Raw genomic sequence first — 19,946 nt, 5'->3', positions numbered from 1 at the left:
CCTGCCCTCAAACAGCACATTCTGGTGGGAGCAACAGACCATCAACAGTCCAACAAGTAAAATACGTGGTGTATTAATGGTAAAAAGTGGCAGAGAGGGGGAGGGTAACAGGACACGGGGACAGAGGTGGCTATTCATGCAGAGTGGTCCAGGAAGGCCTCACTGCCAAGGCCCCACTGACGCAGAGGCACAAGGACATTCGGGCAGCAGGCAGGTTGGCCGGGAGGGAAGGGCATTCCAGACACGAGAAGGAGCGAGTGCTAAAGCCGTGAGTCACAGCATGCCTGGCTGCACGGGTGCAGAGAAAGCAAGTTTGGAGACAGAAGTCACAGGACCAAGTGGCTCCCTGACACCCTCGCCACTGCTCCACCCTGCCACCTCAGCTCTGTGACCTCGGCCCTTGCTGCACTCAGGGAGTGACTCAAATTTCAGGAAGAGAAGCTACATATAGTGTCCCCACTTTTCAGATGGGGGCTCTGAGTCAAGAAAGCAGCTCTGTCCTAGGAAGAAGACACCGTGTCCTGGGACCTACCCTGCAACGAGACGGAAGGGGTCAGTTACTAGCCCACTAACACTTGCATGGTGTTTATACAATGAAAACCCTTTCACATAAATTATCTCATTTGGCTCTCACATCGGGAAGAAGTCTGTGAATAAAACAGCTAAAAATCCTTGCCCATTAGGAATTTATCATAGGACAATCTGTAGTAGGAGAGACAGTCACCAACTAAACAAGTGAAGTATTACTAACCTATTCAGTTTCCCAATGACGAACATTAGGCCACGAGAGGTTAGTGACCTGTTCGAAGTCCTTTCCGTGACTGCTGGCAGAGAGGACACCAGAAGCCAGGGCCAGGCCCCGCCAGCCTCCCAACGCTTGTCCTCCACGCTGTGCCCGTCCTCTGGGCTCCCTAACCAGGAAACTTACAATTTGTGAGACAGATTCCACATTGTGATCTGTTAACATGGTGAATCGAGAGTCTTTTGCTGAGAAGCTTTTTTCCCTTTCCTTCTCCACTAATAATTATCTTCAAACAATTAATATGGTGACAGTAAGTTTAAAAGTACAATTTTTGGCTTGAAACTTGAGTCAGAGCTCTGGCTACTGTGGCTCTCGGTTGGAGCATCGTCCCATTAACCAAAAGGTCACTGGTTCAATTCCCAGTCAGGGCACATGCCAGGGCTATGGGCCAGGTCCATGGATGGGAGAGTGTGAGAGACAACTCTTGGTATTTCTCTCGCATATTGATGTTTCTCCCCCCCCCCCGCCCCCACCTCTCCCTCCCTTTCCCTAGCTCTAAAATCAATAAGCATGTTCTCAGGTAAGGAAAAAAACTAAATATAATAAAATAAAATTCAAGTCAGTTTGGCCCTTAAGTAAAAATATGGTAAGAAGAATGTTATCACATTTCTGGGATGGTTATGGGCTATTTTAATCCCATATTTCAAGAAAAAAAGATAAAATATAATGAAGTTATGTACAGCATTAATGTATTTGATAAAAAGAAACAGAAAAAGTTAAGAAGCATATAATTTCATTTAGGTAGGAAATATAAAACTGAAAGCAAATGAACAAAAAAACTCATAGACACAAACAACCTGAGTGGTTACCTGAGGAAAAAGGGGTGGGGGAGGAATGAAGGGTAAAGGGGGTCAAGTCCATGGTGACAGAAGAAGATCTGACTTTGGGTGGTGGGCACACAATGTAATATGAAGGTCATGTATCATAGAAATGTATACTTGACCCCTATACATTCTTATTAACCAATGTCACCCCAATAAACGTAATCAAAAAAGAGATGGAAAATCTTAAAAATACTTGTACTGACAAGTTGTAAGCTATATTTACAATGAATATTTTACTTCATATTTTTGTTAAGTCCTCACCTTTCCAGAGTAAGTCACACACTTATGTTCATTCCTACAAAATTTAGCAACTGAAGCTTCTGTTAAGAAAAATACTTAAAAAAAAAACAGTGGGTTTTGTTGTGCTACCATAAGCAGGCTCATTCATGGTTAATCACAGAATTCTGTTTGTTCTAAAACAGTGGCTATCAGAGCGTGATCTGAGGGCTACTGCTGGCCCACATACTGACTGGTTTTTTCCTCAGGTAGTAAACTTCAAAATATGGTAACCTATTATTATTGCTGGCCTAGTTGGTGATTTACCTCAATGGCATAGCTCACTGCATCTTACTAAAGGCAAAATATCCTCTGCTCACGAGCTTTTGTCAACAGCTGTACTCGGGCAACAGGCAGTCGGAGCAAGGACGGAGGGCCGGGCCGCAAAGGTCACCAGGGCGGGAAGCCCCGGGGCCAAGCACCAGGAAGAACAAGGACCTCGCCCCCAGGGTGACCTTCCCTCCCCTGGATGTCGCTGGCCTTGTGGTTTAGACCCCCTGACCTTCCACTCAGTGGTCGTGCTGTTGGCCCCCACCCTCCCCTGGCCTTTCCCGAGCTGACATGTCGCTAGCTCTGTGGGTGAGACCCCCTTAGAGGAATGGGGAGTGAAGAAGGGGGCCTGGAGAACAGCCCTTAAGCATTAAGCCCTCAGGACAAATGCGTCTGGGCCTCAGTTGTGTTTTAGCTTCAGGCCCAGAAAAGCATCAAAACCAGCAGGCAATGCCACGACCAGCCACACTGACTTACGGCCCCCTGCCCTGGCACTGACCAATCAGTGGAGACCATGACCCTGAAAGGGCACACAGGGAAAACTGTTGAAAATACTCTATGGAGATCCCTCTCCTGGGACCACTCCTAAAATCCTCACCCCCCCACCTTCCGCTTTAAAGCCCTTCCTTAGGCCTGAGGACCCAGGAGCACAATGCCCAGCCCCTCTTCTCTCCCCCCCAGGCTTGCAACCTTTTCCCTTCTCTCTCCTAAAATCCAAGGGCCCTTCTTTATCCTCTGCAACTTACTCCCTGAGCCCATTCCTTCTACCACCCCTACCTCTGAGACTTTCTAAAGAAACAAGTCTCATAGTCTGAGTCTGGGCTCTGAATTCTTTCCCAGCCAGAACTCATGTACAGAGGAAACTGAGCCAAGGTCCAGTCTGACCCCACCAGTCTGACCCCTGCTGCCACTCTTGCCACTGCCAACACCAGCAAAAGCAAACAGGGATGACCCTCCCTTCCAGCCAACCTGAGTCATCGCCTCCTGGTCGGCGCTCATGCTGCTGCCTCTGCCTCAAATGCTTTCCTCAGCTCCTCCTGCATGTACTCAGTTAACTCTTAACTATGTTTGGGCGCTCAGCATCGCCAGGAAGCTTTGGATAGACACTCCTCCTATGCAGCACTCTGTGTGCACCCCACCTACCGCTCTAAAACTAGACAACACACTGCAGCAAAACTGACTGCTTACTTGTCCACCGTCCACACTAGAGTGCATTCTGTTTGTCTTCAAACAGAAGGTACTCTGTTTATTGTTGTTTTCTCCCACTGCCCAATAAACGATAGGGAAGAAAGAGAGGAAAGAAGGGAGGGAGGGGTTAATGAACTAACTGATGGAGTGAAACAGAAAGAAAAGTGGCAAAGAAGTGGGGAGGTGGTGGAAAAAGAAAACCGGGGAGGAAGAGAGGAACCTTTTCAAACATTCCCCATCCCTGACCCTTCAAGGGCAGGGACAGAACCAAGTAAGTTCCTGTCAGGGGAGGCTGCCAAAATGAGGAGACAAAGGAACATGGCCCAAATGAAAGAACAGATCAAAACTCCAGAAAAAGAATGAAACAAAATGGAGATAAGCAATCTATCAGATACAGAGTTCAAAACACTGGTTATAAGGATGCTCAAAGAACTTAGTGAGGACCTCCACAGCATAAAAAAGGTCCAGTCAGAAATGAAGGGTACACTCATTGAAAGAAAGGAGAATTTACAGGGAGACAACAGTAGAGTGGAGGAAGTCAACAACCAAATCAATGACTTGGAACATAAGGAAGCAAAAAATAACCAGTCAGAACAAGAAGAAAAAAGAATCCAAAAAAAAAATAAATGAGGATAGTGTAAGCAGCCTGTGGGGTGACTTCAAGAGATTCAACATATATTCTTTCTCTTCTCCAGAAGGAAGAGGAAAGAGCAAGAAATTGGAAATCTACTTTTAAAAATAATGAAAGAAAACTTCCTTAATTTGTTGAAGGAAATAGACATGCAAGTCCAGGAAACACAGAGAATCCCAAGCAAGATGGATATGAAGAGGCTCATTCCAAGGCCCATCATAATTAAAATGCCAAAGGTTAAAGATAAAGAGAGAATCTTAAAAGCAGCAAGAGAAAAGCTGTTAGTTACCCACAGGGGAGTTCCAATAATATTGTCACCTGATCTCTCTAAAGAAACTTTGCAGGCTAGACGGGATTGGCAAGAAAAATTCAAAGTCATGAAAAGTAGGACCTACAGCTAAGAGTGCTCTACCCAAACAAAGCTATTATTTAGGATCAAAGGGCAGATAAAGAGCTTCCTAGACAAGAAAAAACTAAAGGAGTTCATCATCACCAAACCATGATTATATGAAATGTTAAAGGGACTTATTTGAGAAAAAGAAGAACATCTAAACTATACACAATAAAACAGCAATAAATATATATCTATCAACAATTGAATCTAAGAAACAAACTCAGCAAACCTGAAGAACAGAGACAGAATCAGGGACACAGAGAATGTTTTTATGGCTGCCAGATGGGAAGGGTGTTGGGGGGAATGAGTGAAGAGGTGAGGGGATTAAGAAGTACAAATAGCTAGTTATAGAATAGCCGTGGGGATGTAAAGTACAGTATAGGAAATGGAATAGCCAAAGAACTTATACACATGACCCATGGACTTGAACAGTGGTGCAGGGCTTTCCTGAGGGAGTGGGGGATGCTGGGGGGAGGGGCACAAAGGGGAAAAATTGGAACTGTAGTAAGATAATCAATAAAATATAATTTAAATAAATTAATTAAAGAATCTCTGTTAGAGCAAGTCACTGACATTCATATAAGGGAAAAGAACACTGAGAGCCCCTTTTGTGAAGACAATAAAATACCAAAATATTTAATGATTTTATAAATCAGTAACATTACATGAAACAACACATTTTTTCCTTTAGTTTGACTTTTAAATGTTTACTCCATTCTTCAATGTGCATTTTAAAAACTGTCTGAAATAAGAATTTTTCCCAAAGAATTTAAAATATAATTTAACACAGAAACAGTACTTTAATATATGCATTTGTATTTGACAGTTAACTTTTATAAATCTGTCAAGAGCCTGTGAAAGATCCTTAAACTAAAAGACGACAACACTTTAAGGAGCATTTTATTTTGCTGAATGAAAGTAAGCTTTGTAGAGCTTATCCATATAAGGGGGCTGAAATTCACTGCCATGCCCTAAATTTATTTGTGATACACCGTATCACCATACCTCTTCATATGGGACACAAAACTACAATTTACCTTCTTACATAAGAGCTCAACGACAACATCTAGAGTCAACTCTTTACTGGGAGATAATGTTAGATGTTCTCATTCTTTACATTTAACCTCTTACCCTAAATGCGGGATTTGCTCCCAGCTCCAACAAGCACTTCACGGTCCCGGCACACAGGTTGTGTGCAGCGATGTGCAAAGCCGTTCCAAAATTGAAGTCGCTGCAAGTGGCATCCACATCTGCAATCGAACATCACAAGTGTGTTGACTACAATTTTAAATTAGCTGTTACAATGTAAAAGGAGACAGGTTTGGAGTTTTGGAGGGACAGCTAGAGAGAGGAGCTTTATTATCCAGTTTTTACGACTTCACCCTCTAGAAGCAACGTTTCACAATGGAACAACATTTTCATATTACAATATGGTTAGCCAATTATTTTCTTAGTATAATAAAATTTTATTATAAAACGGATTCATGTTATCATCAGTTTACCAACTATCACACACTAAACTATATTTAAAAGCAATTAATGGCAACAGTTCATGTTTGCAGAGACAACTGTCTTAACACAATCTCGCATCAAACCCCTCGTGTGTCTGCCACGAGGATGAGGAGGCAGCAAGGTCTAGGTCAGGACCAGATATCAGTGGTCCATGGGCCAAACTGAACTCACCACCTGTTCTTGTAAATAAAGTTTTACTGGAGCACAGCCACACACACTCATTTACATATTCTATTGCTACTTTCATGCCACAACTGCAAAATCAGGTAGTTGTAACAGAAACAATACAAAGCCAAAAATATTTACTATTTGACTCTTCAGATAGTAAAAACAGAAAAAAATAGTAGGTAAAACAATGCAGAAGTTTCAAAACAGGAAGAAGTTAAAGACTAATTAAAAACATAAACACCTATATATTGTACTGTCATAATATTTTATTCAACAAATGAATATGGACTTCACAACAGAAAAGAAATCTTGCAAATCCAAGGACATTTTAATAACTTTCAATAAATCATCATGATGCTATAGTTAGACACAGGAAATCCTCCAGATTTGGGAATCCCATCTTGACTGTTTTCTATAACAGGAGTTTTCTACACCTCTGCTTCTGCTACTCCTACCTCAACCTAATCACACCACCCCACACGCCTCACCTACAACTGAGAAGCACCAAGATGCGCTCAAGACAAACTCCCCTGAGTTATTAAAGACACTGCGCTATCGAGAGAGGTCTTCCTCCTCACGTTATTCACAAGCAAAAAGGTTAAAGAGAGAATGGACATTTATACAAAGCAGAGGTTACAAACATTCGGGGAAACTTACCTACTGAATCTCTAAAACAAGTCTTCTACAAATGGGGGAGACACGGGACACTGCCTGCACAGTTAAAACCACTGCGCTTGCTCCCCTAGTCTTCTCCAAAGAAACCTGACCCACTGAGAGGGCCAGAGAAAAAGTCAAAATGCCAGGGCTGCCACTGGGACATCTTGATGTTCAAGTTTAAGAAATCAATATCAGCACAGGAAGACAGAAAGAGAGAAATGTCATCCGTTCACAGAATCACAGAATTTAGAACTAAACTCCACCTAAAATAAATACCTTTTATGATTTCAGTGCTTACCTCTGAAGGCTTTATTGCTCTATTTCTGGCAACTCAAATAATTTTTTACATATATACATATATACACACACACACACACACACACACATATATATATATAAGAATTATATAGTACAAAGATTCAATTACACGTTATAAAATCCATGTTATACTGGAAAATTTGCAGGGATATAAAACCCAGAAAACACTTTTTATTTTGTATCTCTTTGTATTAAGCCTCTTGTAAAAAGATGGTAATTAATCTTCAATATAAAAAATTTTAAGTATTTTTTAAGTGATGGGAGGGCATATGAAACGAGACAAATTAGAAGGGCAAATCTCTTTGAATTATCACTTTTATGCCACTAATGAAGTGTTCAGTTGGTAACATCTAACGGCGATCTTACAGTACTTGCCTTTCGGTTTAGATGTCTTCAGAATCACTCTCACCAGCTCAGGGACATCAAAGTAAGCAGCATAATGCAAAGCATTCATGTTTGTCCAGCGACTCCGCAGACTAACATCCGCTCCCAGATCAATGAGTTGAGTTGCAAATTTCACAGCTGTATCAACATCACCTGAGGAAGGTTTTCTAAATTATCCTCTTTGGTACATATTACGTTCCCATGGACGGCTATCCACTACCTCATTTAACAAACCAAAGCAAACAGCACATACTGAATATACACTTATACCTCAGAAATTTCACTTACGAGGAATTTATTTTAACAAAGTAAACATACTCGGGGATATGGATATACACTTAGCTATAAACATGTTCACCATGGCACTTTTTACTATGAATAAAAATTCTGAAACAACCTAGAAGTACAATAAGAAGTCGGTGAAATAAAGTACGAGACGGCCGTGGGGTGGATGGAACACCACGAAGCCACGAAAAGCAGTGCAGTGGCCGGTGCTCCGCGGACCGGGGCCGGCTCCAAATGTAATTCGTCTGAATGTTTTATGACTCTTTTCTTTCTTCTCATATAATCATTTCTCATGAAAATATCATTGAGATGTCATTTTATGCCTTTTAAAAATATTTAGGCTTGTGTTTTATATGCCTTTATTTCATTTTTCTATTATAATTTTGTTTTTATGTTATTTTACAGAAGTATCAGTCCATAATAGATTGCAAAAAGAAAAAAATCCTTCACCATCAACACTTTCAAAAGCAGCGTATCAGAGAGCTGAAATAGAGAGATGGTCATAAGAGTTAAATAATGGAGGGAGGTTTACATAATAGGAAAGCAAAGGAGAACACCAGGTTTGGAAGACATGAGTATATGTCGTGTTTGGGGGCACAGACCTTAGACAGGCCTGAGGACTGGGGTCTGCAGGGGCCGGGCCACCTGGACACCGAGCCTGGGGCCAGAAAGGGTGGGAGGCAGCAGGAGGTCCCACAGACCACCCTGAGAACAGGAAGAACAGGGAACAAGGCCTGTGGAAGGACCTAACCGAGTCCTCCCCTGTTCAGGGAACATGGCCGCCACAGTGAGGTGCCCTCAGGGGGACCGTGCTGGGCAGGGAATGCTTACACTAACCCCAGCACAGACCTGCTGGGCACTTGGCAGGGTCACCACACACTCACCCACACCGTGAGCTCCAGACTTGCAGGTGTAATGCAAGAGAGTCATGTCTGTCAGTCCGTCCCTGTCGTTCACGTTGCAACCTCTCTTCAGGATCTGAGGGAGCCAAGGGAGAGACCACAGTAACGACCTGAGCGCTGCAGCCGGGCGAGTGCGTCCCTCTCATCCGAGCTAGTTCTCGACAAAGCGGACAGACAGGACTGGCTTCTCCTGCGGTGGACTGTCAACCTGTGCCCAACAGTAATGGGAAGTGGGCTTGTCGACAGAGCAGGGAAATTTTTAAAGGGTATTACAAGGTCATCTAGCACTCCAAATGTGTTCCTTAACTCCTCCAAAAGGAAGCAAAATTTTCTTTCTAGTGTTTGTAAATTTGAAAAAAAAAAAAGCTCTCTCTTTGTACAGTATGACAATAGGCTGGTCAAGAGACCCAGTTACTCTTCCATCTCACCTTCAAAAAACCAAGTATTTTTTTTAAATTACATTTAAGCCTAGATCTTTAACAAACTACCCAAAAGTACAGATAAAACATGATGATAATCAAATACTCTCATGAAATAATTTTAAGTTTACAAAATTAATTTGTTCGAAAAAGAAAATATGAAAAATGCCTGCCGTCACAAGAAGTCTATAATGTCAGAATTCCAAGGGTAAGAAAGTGCGGAGCACGAGGAAACGATGGGGAATGTGGAGCACTAACTGCTCCGTGAAAAACCTGGAAATGCAAAGAGCAAACATCAGACACTCAAGGTCCCCCCTTTGTCACCATTTTTTCCATTTAGATGGGGGGAGAATCTATGTCGTTAAGCACCCTAACAAAGCAAAACCTAAGATGCAGTAATTCCTTACCTCATTTCCAATAATGTCGATGTTTTGCTGGACCTGAGGAACCCACTGTCTTAAAATGGCAAATAATTCTGATACAGACGTTTTGGGATCAAAGAGAATTTCCTGACATGATGTATCATTAGGATCAAAGAAAGAAAACTCTGAAATAAAAAAGGAGCAAATTAAATTTATTCAAAGTCGCAAATAAATATATTGAAAATAATACACAAAAAGACCAGGGCTTAAATGATACAAATATTTTTAGATGTGGGAAAAAAAGTAGGTTTCCCTTAAGCAATTCTCAAAAGCAAAGTCAAAATCACCATAAGTATGAGGTTTTCCTGAATTGTTATGAGAATGAAATTTTGATTTATCACACCGCAATTTTCTTATAGATAAACCAAAAACAGAAGTTAACAAGTCCTGATCTCAAACCCTGAATTTTCCAAAAATTACTTCTAAGTCAGAGAAAATTTGTCAAGTTTTATCAATATTCTTGCCTCTAAAAACATAAATATGTCATGAAGAGTAAGTGTACAACTAAGTAAATGAATTCAGTATCTAAGTGATACTTAGAAAGATAGGTCTCAAAAATACTGATCAATAAATTAAGTTGAAGAATAATATACAGTATCTATTTTTTACCTAAAATTGTAAATACACAAAAAATACTGCATATTGTTTACAGACATTCATATAAGTAGTAAAAGTATATTATGGTCTGGAATATTCACACTAAATATAAGATAGCAGTTGCCCCTGGGAAGCAAAGGGAATAGGATCAGAAAGGAAAAAATGGAGGGGAGTTCAACTTTAAAGTTTTATTTCATTTAATTAAAAAAAAACAAGAGCTAAAGGAAACATAACAAAATGCTAATATTTGTTCATTCTGATGGTGAATATGTGTGATATATATTTTTGCTATCACTGTTTTTCGCATTTGTCAATGATTTCCTATTTTTTTTAAAAATAAAATACAATGAGAAAAACCAATACACAGTAACAGTAAAAGTAACAAACATGCCAATAAACGTGTAAGGCTCATTTAAACAAAACTGAAGGGGCATGGGAACTTAAATGGAGAGACACACATGATGTTCCTGCATTGGAAGGTATCGATTTTCCCAAGAACATTATTTAAAATAACCTCCATGCTAATCGAAACCTCCCCAGGACAGTAGGAAGAGACAGACAAAACTATTCTGTTACCCACCTGCGCCAGGGCTTCCCAAACGCCCGTGTGAACGGGAGTCACCTAGAGAGCCCGTTACAACGCAGATTCTAACCCAGTGTCTCGGGTGGGGCCTTGCCGTGCATTTCTAACAAGCGCCCAGTGAGGCCAATGCTACTAGACCAAGAGTCACACTGTGCGCAGCAAAGATTTAGAAAATAAATGTAGGAGAAATAAGCATGAAGAGCTGAACCAGGAAGAATAATGGTGGGTGGAGGTAGCCAATAAATACTGAAGCATGTAACGATGCTTCGGTAATTATATCCTGAAGTAATGGCAGATAGTAGAATCATTTAAATAATAATGATAATAAGTTATACTTATCAAGTGCTTAATGGGTGCCAGGGACTGTTATACACAGGGTGGGGCAAAAGCAGGTTTACAACTGCGAGTCGGTGAAACACAGAGTTTACTCTCATTTTCTTATTTATTAATTATTTGGGAATTGAGAATTTTCCATTCTGCAACTGTAAACCTACTTTTGTCTCACCCTGTATGCTTCATGTACATTATCTTACTTCATCCTCACAATAGCCCTATGAGGTAGGTATTATCATTAGTCTCATTTGAGCAAAAAAGAAGCAGGGGGAGAGAAAAAATAAGTAATATAACCAAGATCACACAACTGGTAAATGGCTGAGTCAGGATTAAAGCCAGGCTGACCTATAAACTCAACTATCTGATAAAATAGGGTCTTGGGGACACAAGTTTAAATAGATGAAAACTCGAACACTTCTAAATTTACGTTTTACAGGGGAGATTTAAATGATCCTATTTAAGTACAAACCAATCTCATCCCACGTTCCAGGTAAAGGTCTCACCCTCCCTGCTTTCTCCCTAGGTTTTACCACGTTCTGCGGGTTCACACTGACCACTGCAGTGGGGGATGGGCGAGACAGGGCCCACACGCGGCTGGCTTGTGGGCTGGAAGTTGAGTCCGATCGAGTCAGGGGTGATTATTTGGAGTGTTGGTGAGAACTCGGGCCTTTCAGAAACAGCAGGGCCCTTGGAGATGGCTGGTTGACAGTGCTTTTAGGTCATTTTTTTTTTTTTTAGTATATGGCTTTTTACATAAGTCAGGGTATTTACCCACAATAAATCCATCAACAGCAGAAGAATGCGAGATGTCTCAGTACCACTGCATCCTAAAAATGAGATCCTCTAAATCCATCACGGTGCTTAAAATGAACATTTTTACATAATAAAAATGCTCATGGCAGAAATGAAACATTTAGGCTAAGAGGCAGAAAAGGCCATTGTGTTTCTGAAAAACAAAAACTAGCAACGTTGTGGAAACCACAGCAAACTGTTCCGGGAAAAGCTCCGAGTGTGAGAAGGACGTGAGGCAGAAGCCGAGCTACGGTTCGGTTTGGTTCTCAGAAAATGCAGACAGCGGCCCCACGTACCGCAGTCTGAAGGCATCGGGGCCGCGGAGACGGAGAAGACCACGGAGGCGTCGGAGCCTGGAAACAGGAACGGGTACCTTCCGAGCAGAGAGTTCTCTTCCAGTGGAAAACCTGGAAGGTCCTCTATGGTCATCTTCTAGAAAGCCACCTTGAGTGAGAAGGGGGAGAAAGCATGGCTGTGACATCTGTGTGCGGTGAAGAGTGACTGCCTTCAGTCCCGAAAGACTGCGTTCTTTTCGTATCTAACTAGCTGACATTTTTAACTCCAACCTTCAAGAAGTGCTTGTCAAGAGGAAGGGGCCAAAGGGTTCCTTACTGTTTATAGAGTCAGCAGCACACATAATCTTTCTAGACAAAGCTCAGGAGTAACATTATTTCCCAATAGGAGGTGAGAACAGTTTTAAATGCTGAGCTAATCTAAATCGGTGCTGTTCTCTTTACCCGCAGTAGTAAACCTGGGCATATTAGTCCTTGTCAATGGGTGTTCAACTTCTCCTGGAAGCTGGCACAGGTTACTCCACCTGCCATCCCACAGCTCATGCCATGCGCTCATCACACGGAAATAACCTAGTTTAGGGTGTGCTCATTAATTCCTGACGTCCCGGAAAACTTCATCGGAAATTAATCCCGTCACTGATACAAATCTAAGAGCTTGACGTGGTTCCACTTCTTAGCAACACACGGGATCTGTTTATTCCATCCCAGCAGCAGACGGCTTTTAAATCACGTCACTGATGTCACCTCTTCCTCCCGGACAACAGGAGCTCTCTGAACACATCTGCTCTGGCGCAGGCGGGCATGTCAACAAGCCCATACATCAGAAATGATGGAGAAAGCAGAGAAAACGCTAGTCAAGCTGAACTACGATGACAAAATCCTTTCCATTTCTTTTACATCACATCTTTAAACCATGAAACATCATGACTTACTCTCTGTTTTTAAATATGAGCAGAGAACCATATTACAAAACCAAATGAAAAGTGATTTTCATTTATTTCAGCAGAAAGAAATAGAACAAGTAAAAGTAGCTGTGAGCTTACTCTAGCAGATTCTGCCACGCTGGGTATCACTCAGTGTGTGCTCTTATACTTGGTTAACCAAGCCCACATCTAAATTAGTAAACCTCTACCATCGCCACCCTTCTCAGGAAACAGGCACCTCTCCGAGACAACTGGGTCCTTTCAAACTTGATTTACAGGATTTCTGAATCCCAGCAGGAACTGGACAAGAGTAAAATGCTTTCTTTTTTCTCATGAGGTTCATGTTTATATGGACATGGATATTGCTATACATTAAATAACATAATTCAGTGTGTTACTATGTTAAAGGTATTCAAGTTTTCACGGATGGTAAAATTCCTTGCCACCCAATACTTCAAATCATTTTGACATTAACCTTGCCACATAAATAGGAAAACAACAAGGAGCTGGTACCATACAGCATGGTGATGCCCCCTAAATACTATCAACTCCAAAGTGCACCCCACGGAGACAGCTCGCCTTCAACACTGTAACTTCTCGGTGCGGAAGTAACTCAGGATTGCTACTGGGCGGCCTCCAGTTGTTTGGCAGTTAAGTTTGAACAAAATATCTATGCAGAGTACGAAGCTACGTTTAAAGTCAAGGAAGAGAAATAACATTTAATAAATATGTAACCAGTACAAGGCACTACACTCCTCTAGAGATTTCAGGAAATACGGAAATGAGTAACAGACAGTCGGTGCTTACAATCTACTACAGTGACTACAACAGCACTAATTACTATAGATGATGAAACAGAATGGGTTTTGCTCTAAAACATAAGGACAAGGAATACGTCCTGTGGAAGAAGTGGTGCGGGGAAGAAGACATCCCCTAGGATGAGTCTTGGAAGATGAGTAGGCAGAAATCGGGGCAGAAATTTAAAAGGGGAGCACTTTAAAGGAGCAGTGGGCTAGAACATGCGCTACGCCCAGGAAAACAGTAAGAGGTACAGCTGTGATGGTTTTTGAGGGTTATACTCAGGAGCACTTCAAATACCCCATCAAAGACCGAGCCATCTAATTCCACAAGCACTGAAAACCACTGATTGTTTGAGAGGGGAGTATCGGACGATCAAGCTGTGATCTAGGAAGATTAACCTGATTACAATCACACTTTGAGACTCAGTCCTGTTTTTTTTATACTCATAATTCTCCGGCAAAGTGACTAAGTGGTTATCTCTCTGAGTCAGCGAAGAGGACCACCTTTGAAAAATCTTCCTTTCAAATAGGTTTTCCATTCAAAAATGTTTTTTAAAAGTGATCCCCAAAGCACCTTTCATTTCATTGTAGACTGCTGAGATTCTTAAAGAACTGTATCTTACACAACTGTCACTCGGCACAGAGTTAGATAGGTCGCTCACACACACTTAGTAAATATTCAAGTCCTACAGACAAGGTGGGAAGATGATTCACTCAACAAAATGTAATCAACTCCATCATTTTACATATGAGTGACTTCAAGCCCAGAGAAGCTCCAATATTACCTAACCGACATAGCGAAGATTCTTTGTATTTTGTCTTCATTGCCTTCTTCCTCACTCTCATTTTCTTTCCTTCACTAAAAACTCAACATTCTACCTTTTGTCCCACCAAAGAAAATTATATACCTCTACAAACTTTTGTGTAGTCTTAGAATCCTTTTCTAAAAGCAATTTCTAGATGCAAAGATCCATGATACCTGGGAATACTGGTCAAGCTCAGATGCCTAAAACAAAAAGAAACGAACTGAATTGAGTCCACACTTTCATTTGAAATTCTACTACGGTTAACTGGTGACAACAGAGTATACAAAGTAAACCTGTAATTTTTTTAAAAAGTGGGCCCTAATTATACATAACATGCAATGAGTGGACTCACATTCCCAAAGCTCTGTTTTGTATAGGAATCCCATCCTACTCCATCACCCCAAATCAGCTCTGAGCAAAAGCATATGGTAACATGGCTGTAATATCTCATTTCTCCAGGACTCCTGGGCCGTGCCCTAACACAGAGTGGCAGTGAGCGGAGAAGCCCACTCACTTCTTCCGAGCAGGTGAAGGCCGCTAGGGCCTCACTAAGGAGCCTCACTGAGGCCAGGAGGTGCCCTCAGATTTTTTTTTTGGAATGTGGTTTAAGGGCAGCATACGTGAGCTGCTCAACTAACAGGAAACCCAAGCTGTGTCCACACAAGTTGGAGTCATGGGACCCTTTCACTCAACTTCATACAGCATTTTCTTATGAGTCTTCGAGGGAGTCCAGCCCTGGCCGGAGTGGCTCAGTTGGTTGGAGCATCGTCCCATAGAATGAGAGGCCGTGGGTTCAGTTTCCAGTCAGGGTGCATGCCTGGGTTGAGGGTTCAAACCCCGATCAGGGCACACCTGAGAAGGCAACTGATTGATATTTCTCTCTCGTGTCAATGATTCATTCATGTTCATATTCATTCTCTCCCCCCTCAACTCCCTAAAAGCAATGAAAAACATCCTTGGGTGAAGATTTAAAAAAGAAAGATTCCAAAAAAAGGCAACCCAACCAAAATAAGCATTTAAAATAGATCTCCAACATTCCATTTACAGGAAATAGGTTCAGACACTAAGCAGAGATTTGCAGTGTTCGATACTTAGTTCAGTCTAGGTCATAGAGAGAATACAAAAGATACCTGCCCTCCGGGAGTTTATTTAGTCATTTGACAAATACTAATCAAGTGTTTCTTACTGAATCCTAAGCTGGGGTTAGCAAAGATAAAGAAGATAGGTAAGCCCCTGCCCTCCTATCCATACATTCCAGCCCAGTTTAGGATTCCAGCAGGAAAGCCGGAATTACTCGTGCTAAGTGCTGGATTCAAGAGGCCAGAGGAGACTTCCCGGGGGACCAATAATTAAAGCTGCAGGGCCCAAGCAGGTAGCTTCCAGCTAAGCTACATGGGGTTACGTAAGTCAAATTAAAGTCAGTTCCTCCATCGCTCCAGCTCCACACAAGTGCCCACCACGTGTGGTGGGACGTTCTATCGAATACTGCCGCAAGGGAAGAGCGTTGCTCGAGGTCCAGGGGCGAAAACAAAGCACAGGTGCCCAAAACAACAGGAAACAAATAAAGGCTAACAATGGAGCAAGCCCATAACAGCATAGTTAAAATTATACACAATGAATAAGGGCACAGTAAGCCTAAAAGTAACCAGATATTTGTAGGTTTAAACTGGGAGAGTTAAATTGACTCTGTAACATGAAGATCACTAGCATGTTTCAAAAAACTGAAGTTATTATAATCTATAGAAGACACCATCAAATGTCACTTTTTTAAAAGGCCTTGCTGGTGGGGACTGTGCCCGGTCACACGAAACATCTGAAAGAAACCCCACCTTTATTATTTGTGCCAAACCGTCTACAAAACATAGACGAACATTTCCATTACTTTTCAAGACTGAATCTTACAGCCCAGGTAGTCCATATTGAATGAAAGCATGAAAAAATACATATTGGCCCTGGCTGGTGTAGCTCAGTGGATTAAGTATGGGCTGCGAACCAAAGGGTCACCAGTTCGATTCCCAGTCAGGGCACATGCCTGGGTTGCGGGCCATTTCCCCAGTGGGGGCCACGTGAGAGGCAACCACACAGCGATGTTTCTCTCTCTCTTTCTCCCTCCCTTCCCCTCTCTCTAAAAATAAATAAATAAAATCTTTTAAAAAATGCATATTTATGTTAGCATAAAAAAATAAGATAGAACCAGGGAAGCTTTGCAGCATAAAAACGCAGAAAGCTAAACTTCTGCCATTTTTCATTCTCTCCTTTCCTTCCACAGTCGCTGCACGTCCTGCACCATGTGATCTGCCATTTAAACGACTTTCTTTAAATTGTGCAGAAGATTCTTAAATGGCAAATGTCAACGTGCAAGCGAAGCACTTACAATTAAAGGATTCGGGGGATGTTTCTACGAAGAGGGTTGAAACATATCAAAGGCACGATTTCTACTATGATATTGCTACACTAGGAACCACACAGCCTAGCTGGGAACACAGCGCAAGTTAATATCCCATGAGAATGTCATCCTCTGATACATATCAAAACACTGTCTCAAACGGAGTTTAAACCCAAATTGCCTGTACAGTCTCTGAATGAACGAACAACGTGACATCTAATTTAAAGGAAAGCTGACTTATAAACCCATCAATCTAATCCACAAGGAGAATTGGGTCTAACCCCTGTCTCCGTTTAGGACAGGTCTCGGCGAAAGGGTTTCTCCAAACTTCAAATTCCCACAACTTAGAATTAAGGAATCTCTGGTTAGCAAAAGACTGGAAGCAAAGTCATTTGGTTTAACTTTGAAATTCCACTGCCAAAAGGTTTCTTAATTGAATAAGCAAGGGGAGCTCTGAAGAGGCCCGTTTCAAGAACAGGACGGATGGCAGAGCACAGCACGCAGCACACCCGCGCGCGCGCGCGGGGCGGGGCACCGGCCGGGCGCCAGGGCGGTCAAGGTTGGAGCTGAAGAGCTCCCGCGGCCGCCGCTGGTTCCGGACAGCCCCACTCACCGTGGGGGGCCTCTCATCCTAAAGTTAACCCGTCAGTGGGGAATGGAAACGGGAACCCACAACCCCTCCGCTGGGCCGCGCAGCCCCTGAGAGGCCTCAGGGAGCCGGCGACACTGGCACCCAACGGAGGCGGCCGCCAGGTTCCCCGAGCCCCCAGCGCCTCCCGCCCGGAACCGCCAACGGCCCCACGGGCACCCGCGCCCCCGCCCACCCGGCCTGGAGCCCCGCGCGCTCCCGCCCCACCTGCTAGGTTCCTCTCGGGGCGGCAGGCTGGGACCGCGGGGAAGCGGAGGAAAGGCCGAGAGGCGCGCTCCTGAGCCCGGAGCCTGTCTCCGGTGGCCACCGGGGAGCCTCCTGCGGCGCCGCTCCCGACCTCCACCGGCCCCTCCCGCCCGCCGCCTCCGCGCGCCGGAGCCGGGTCCCACGCGGGGTCTGCGCGCGCGCAGTGCAGGCCCCCCCAGCCGGCGCAGGCCCGGTCCCGGCGCGCGCGCCAGAAGAGGGTGTTGCAGGCGGGGGCGCGCCTGCCCTAGCTCGCCTCCTGCCCGAGTCCCCGTCCCCTCAACAGACGCAAGGCTGAGCTTTGAGGTTAGGACCCTGGGGCGGGGGAGAGTTTCATGGGTTCACCTTGCGGGGAGGTGGCGCTGCTGCGACATTTCCACCGCATCCCGAGGTGGCCTCTCAGAGGAACCCCGCCCGGCCCAGGGCAGTGAACGCGGGAAGCAGCCCGCGGCCCGCTGTACAGACACCCTTCCACTAAAGCCCTTAGCGCAAGGAATCTGACCTGCGTCCGGGGCCAGAAGCACTCTTGCCACCTTCTTCAAGGCAGGGGACCTTGTCTTATCCATTCGGGGCTCCCCAGTGTCTAGCCCCAAGCGCAGCCCAGAGCAGATCCACCAATTACCTGTTTGCAGGTTGTGCTGTAAAAAGCCTAGTTAATGTGTACCCAAAGTTGAATAATTACACCCAAGTGCATCCGTGTAGAGGCAGAAGCAAGTAGTCATCCCAGAAGTTTGTTCTCCGCTGCTTTGCACCCCACTCGCCTGCCTCTCTCCTGGTCCCCTTAGACAACCCCCAAGAACCGGAAAGTGCTGAAACTGTGACAGCTCCCAGAGTTGAATGCCTACATCCCGGTTCTCTACCATCCAGGGGAAGGAAAGGCCTCGCTGTGCAATGAGTCCCCACAATGAAGACACTGAATGAATCCATTGCTTCCCCACGACTGAGGTTTTTAACGCCAAGACAGCAGTGTGACACCCTAACAACTCGGCGGCCCTCCGTTCTGCCTCCGGTGTACAAACTCCTACACGCTACCCCCACGTCCACCGCCCAGAGTCTGGCAGAGCCGAGGCTGAATGAATGCTCAACCATGTCTCTGCAAGAGCAGAAGCAATGTTCGGGGCACACCAGAGCATCTTTCCTTGTTAGCATCGCTGATTCTAGAAAAGGCTAACGCCCCACTCCAGTCGCTTGAGTCTCCCTTACAACATCCTCCCCAAAAAGGGTCACAGCTGGACGCCTCCAGTCACCAGGAACGCACTTCCCTGGGAGGCCTCATGGAAAAGGTCCTCCTACCTTGGACCTTACGTCCAGCCTCCTGCATCCCCTCCCCACTGTGTTCCGTTTCTAGCCCAGGGACTTCCAAATCGGGTCTGACCCCAGCTCAGGGTACTCAGCACAGGCATTCTCTGTCCCTCAGGCTGCCCTTCGCATGCCACGGTTCAAACCCCACTCACCGGCATGCTGAGGGACGCGGGGTGGAGCATCTCACTTGTCTGGAGCTCAGGAAGGGACTGGCTGTCCCGTTGAGTGCAGAGAGGAAGCTGCCACCACTTTCTACACCCTGTACTTGTATTAGCGTGGCTCAAAGTATCGAAATACTTGTTTGCAGCAGTCACATCACATTGTTGCATGGGGTGGGGCACACTGTCAACTAAAACTATAGCACTTGCGCAACATGTAAACACCATGACCATCCCACAGCCCCTGGTCAGCTGCCAGTTTCTCTGCCCCTGCAGGTTTAGCATCTTCCTGCTCTTTCAAGAAGGATGATGTGAGCAGATACTTCCTTCTTGGGCTAGGGGGCGGGGCTCCACCTCCCTCCCCAGCTCTCTTCACAGCCCGGTCTTGTCTGACCCCGCCCACCTCTTAACTGATAAAAAGAAGGCAGGCAATCTACCCTTGGCTGGCTTTAAGCAACCATAAATGTTCTCTACTGTCAGCCACAGAAACTTATAAAGATCTGTGGGTAACAGAAGGTGCTATTGGTGAGGTTTCTACAGGTATACAGTTCACTTTTACAGCTGCTTTAAATGATCCCCCTGAGATACCAGTTTTAGAAAATGACAGGGTGTGGCTAGCTGAGTTGTTC

General features: G+C 44.2%; 1 protein-coding gene across 5 annotated transcripts in view; it reads right to left on the bottom strand.

Moving 5' to 3' along the window:
* The window catches only part of CLIP4 (CAP-Gly domain containing linker protein family member 4), a 45,621-nt gene extending 26,147 nt beyond the window's left edge, over positions 1–19,474 (bottom strand). The window contains exons 1-7 of one of the 5 annotated variants that reach the window (XM_053667104.1): positions 17,822–17,998; positions 14,753–14,779; positions 12,054–12,201; positions 9,438–9,577; positions 8,594–8,687; positions 7,416–7,577; positions 5,517–5,635 (exon numbers count right to left, since the gene is read on the bottom strand). In XM_053667104.1, coding sequence (XP_053523079.1) covers positions 5,517–5,635; positions 7,416–7,577; positions 8,594–8,687; positions 9,438–9,577; positions 12,054–12,186 — 648 coding nt within the window. In that variant the 5' untranslated portion in view covers positions 12,187–12,201; positions 14,753–14,779; positions 17,822–17,998. Of the gene's footprint in view, positions 1–5,516; positions 5,636–7,415; positions 7,578–8,593; positions 8,688–9,437; positions 9,578–12,053; positions 12,202–14,681; positions 14,703–14,752; positions 14,780–17,821; positions 17,999–18,359; positions 18,442–19,311 lie in introns of those variants that run through there. The other 4 variants (XM_053667102.1, XM_053667103.1, XM_053667101.1 and 1 more) reach the window with 4 other exon arrangements.
* Between the last annotated feature and the right edge of the window lie 472 nt (positions 19,475–19,946).

The sequence above is a fragment of the Artibeus jamaicensis genome, unplaced genomic scaffold (genome assembly GCF_021234435.1).
Source record: "Artibeus jamaicensis isolate MK-2021 breed Jamaican fruit bat unplaced genomic scaffold, CSHL_Jam_final contig_465, whole genome shotgun sequence".
Taxonomy (NCBI): Eukaryota; Metazoa; Chordata; class Mammalia; order Chiroptera; family Phyllostomidae; genus Artibeus; species Artibeus jamaicensis.
The sequence above is the reverse complement of the archived record's forward strand: the minus strand, read 5'-3'. Positions and strand labels throughout refer to the sequence as shown.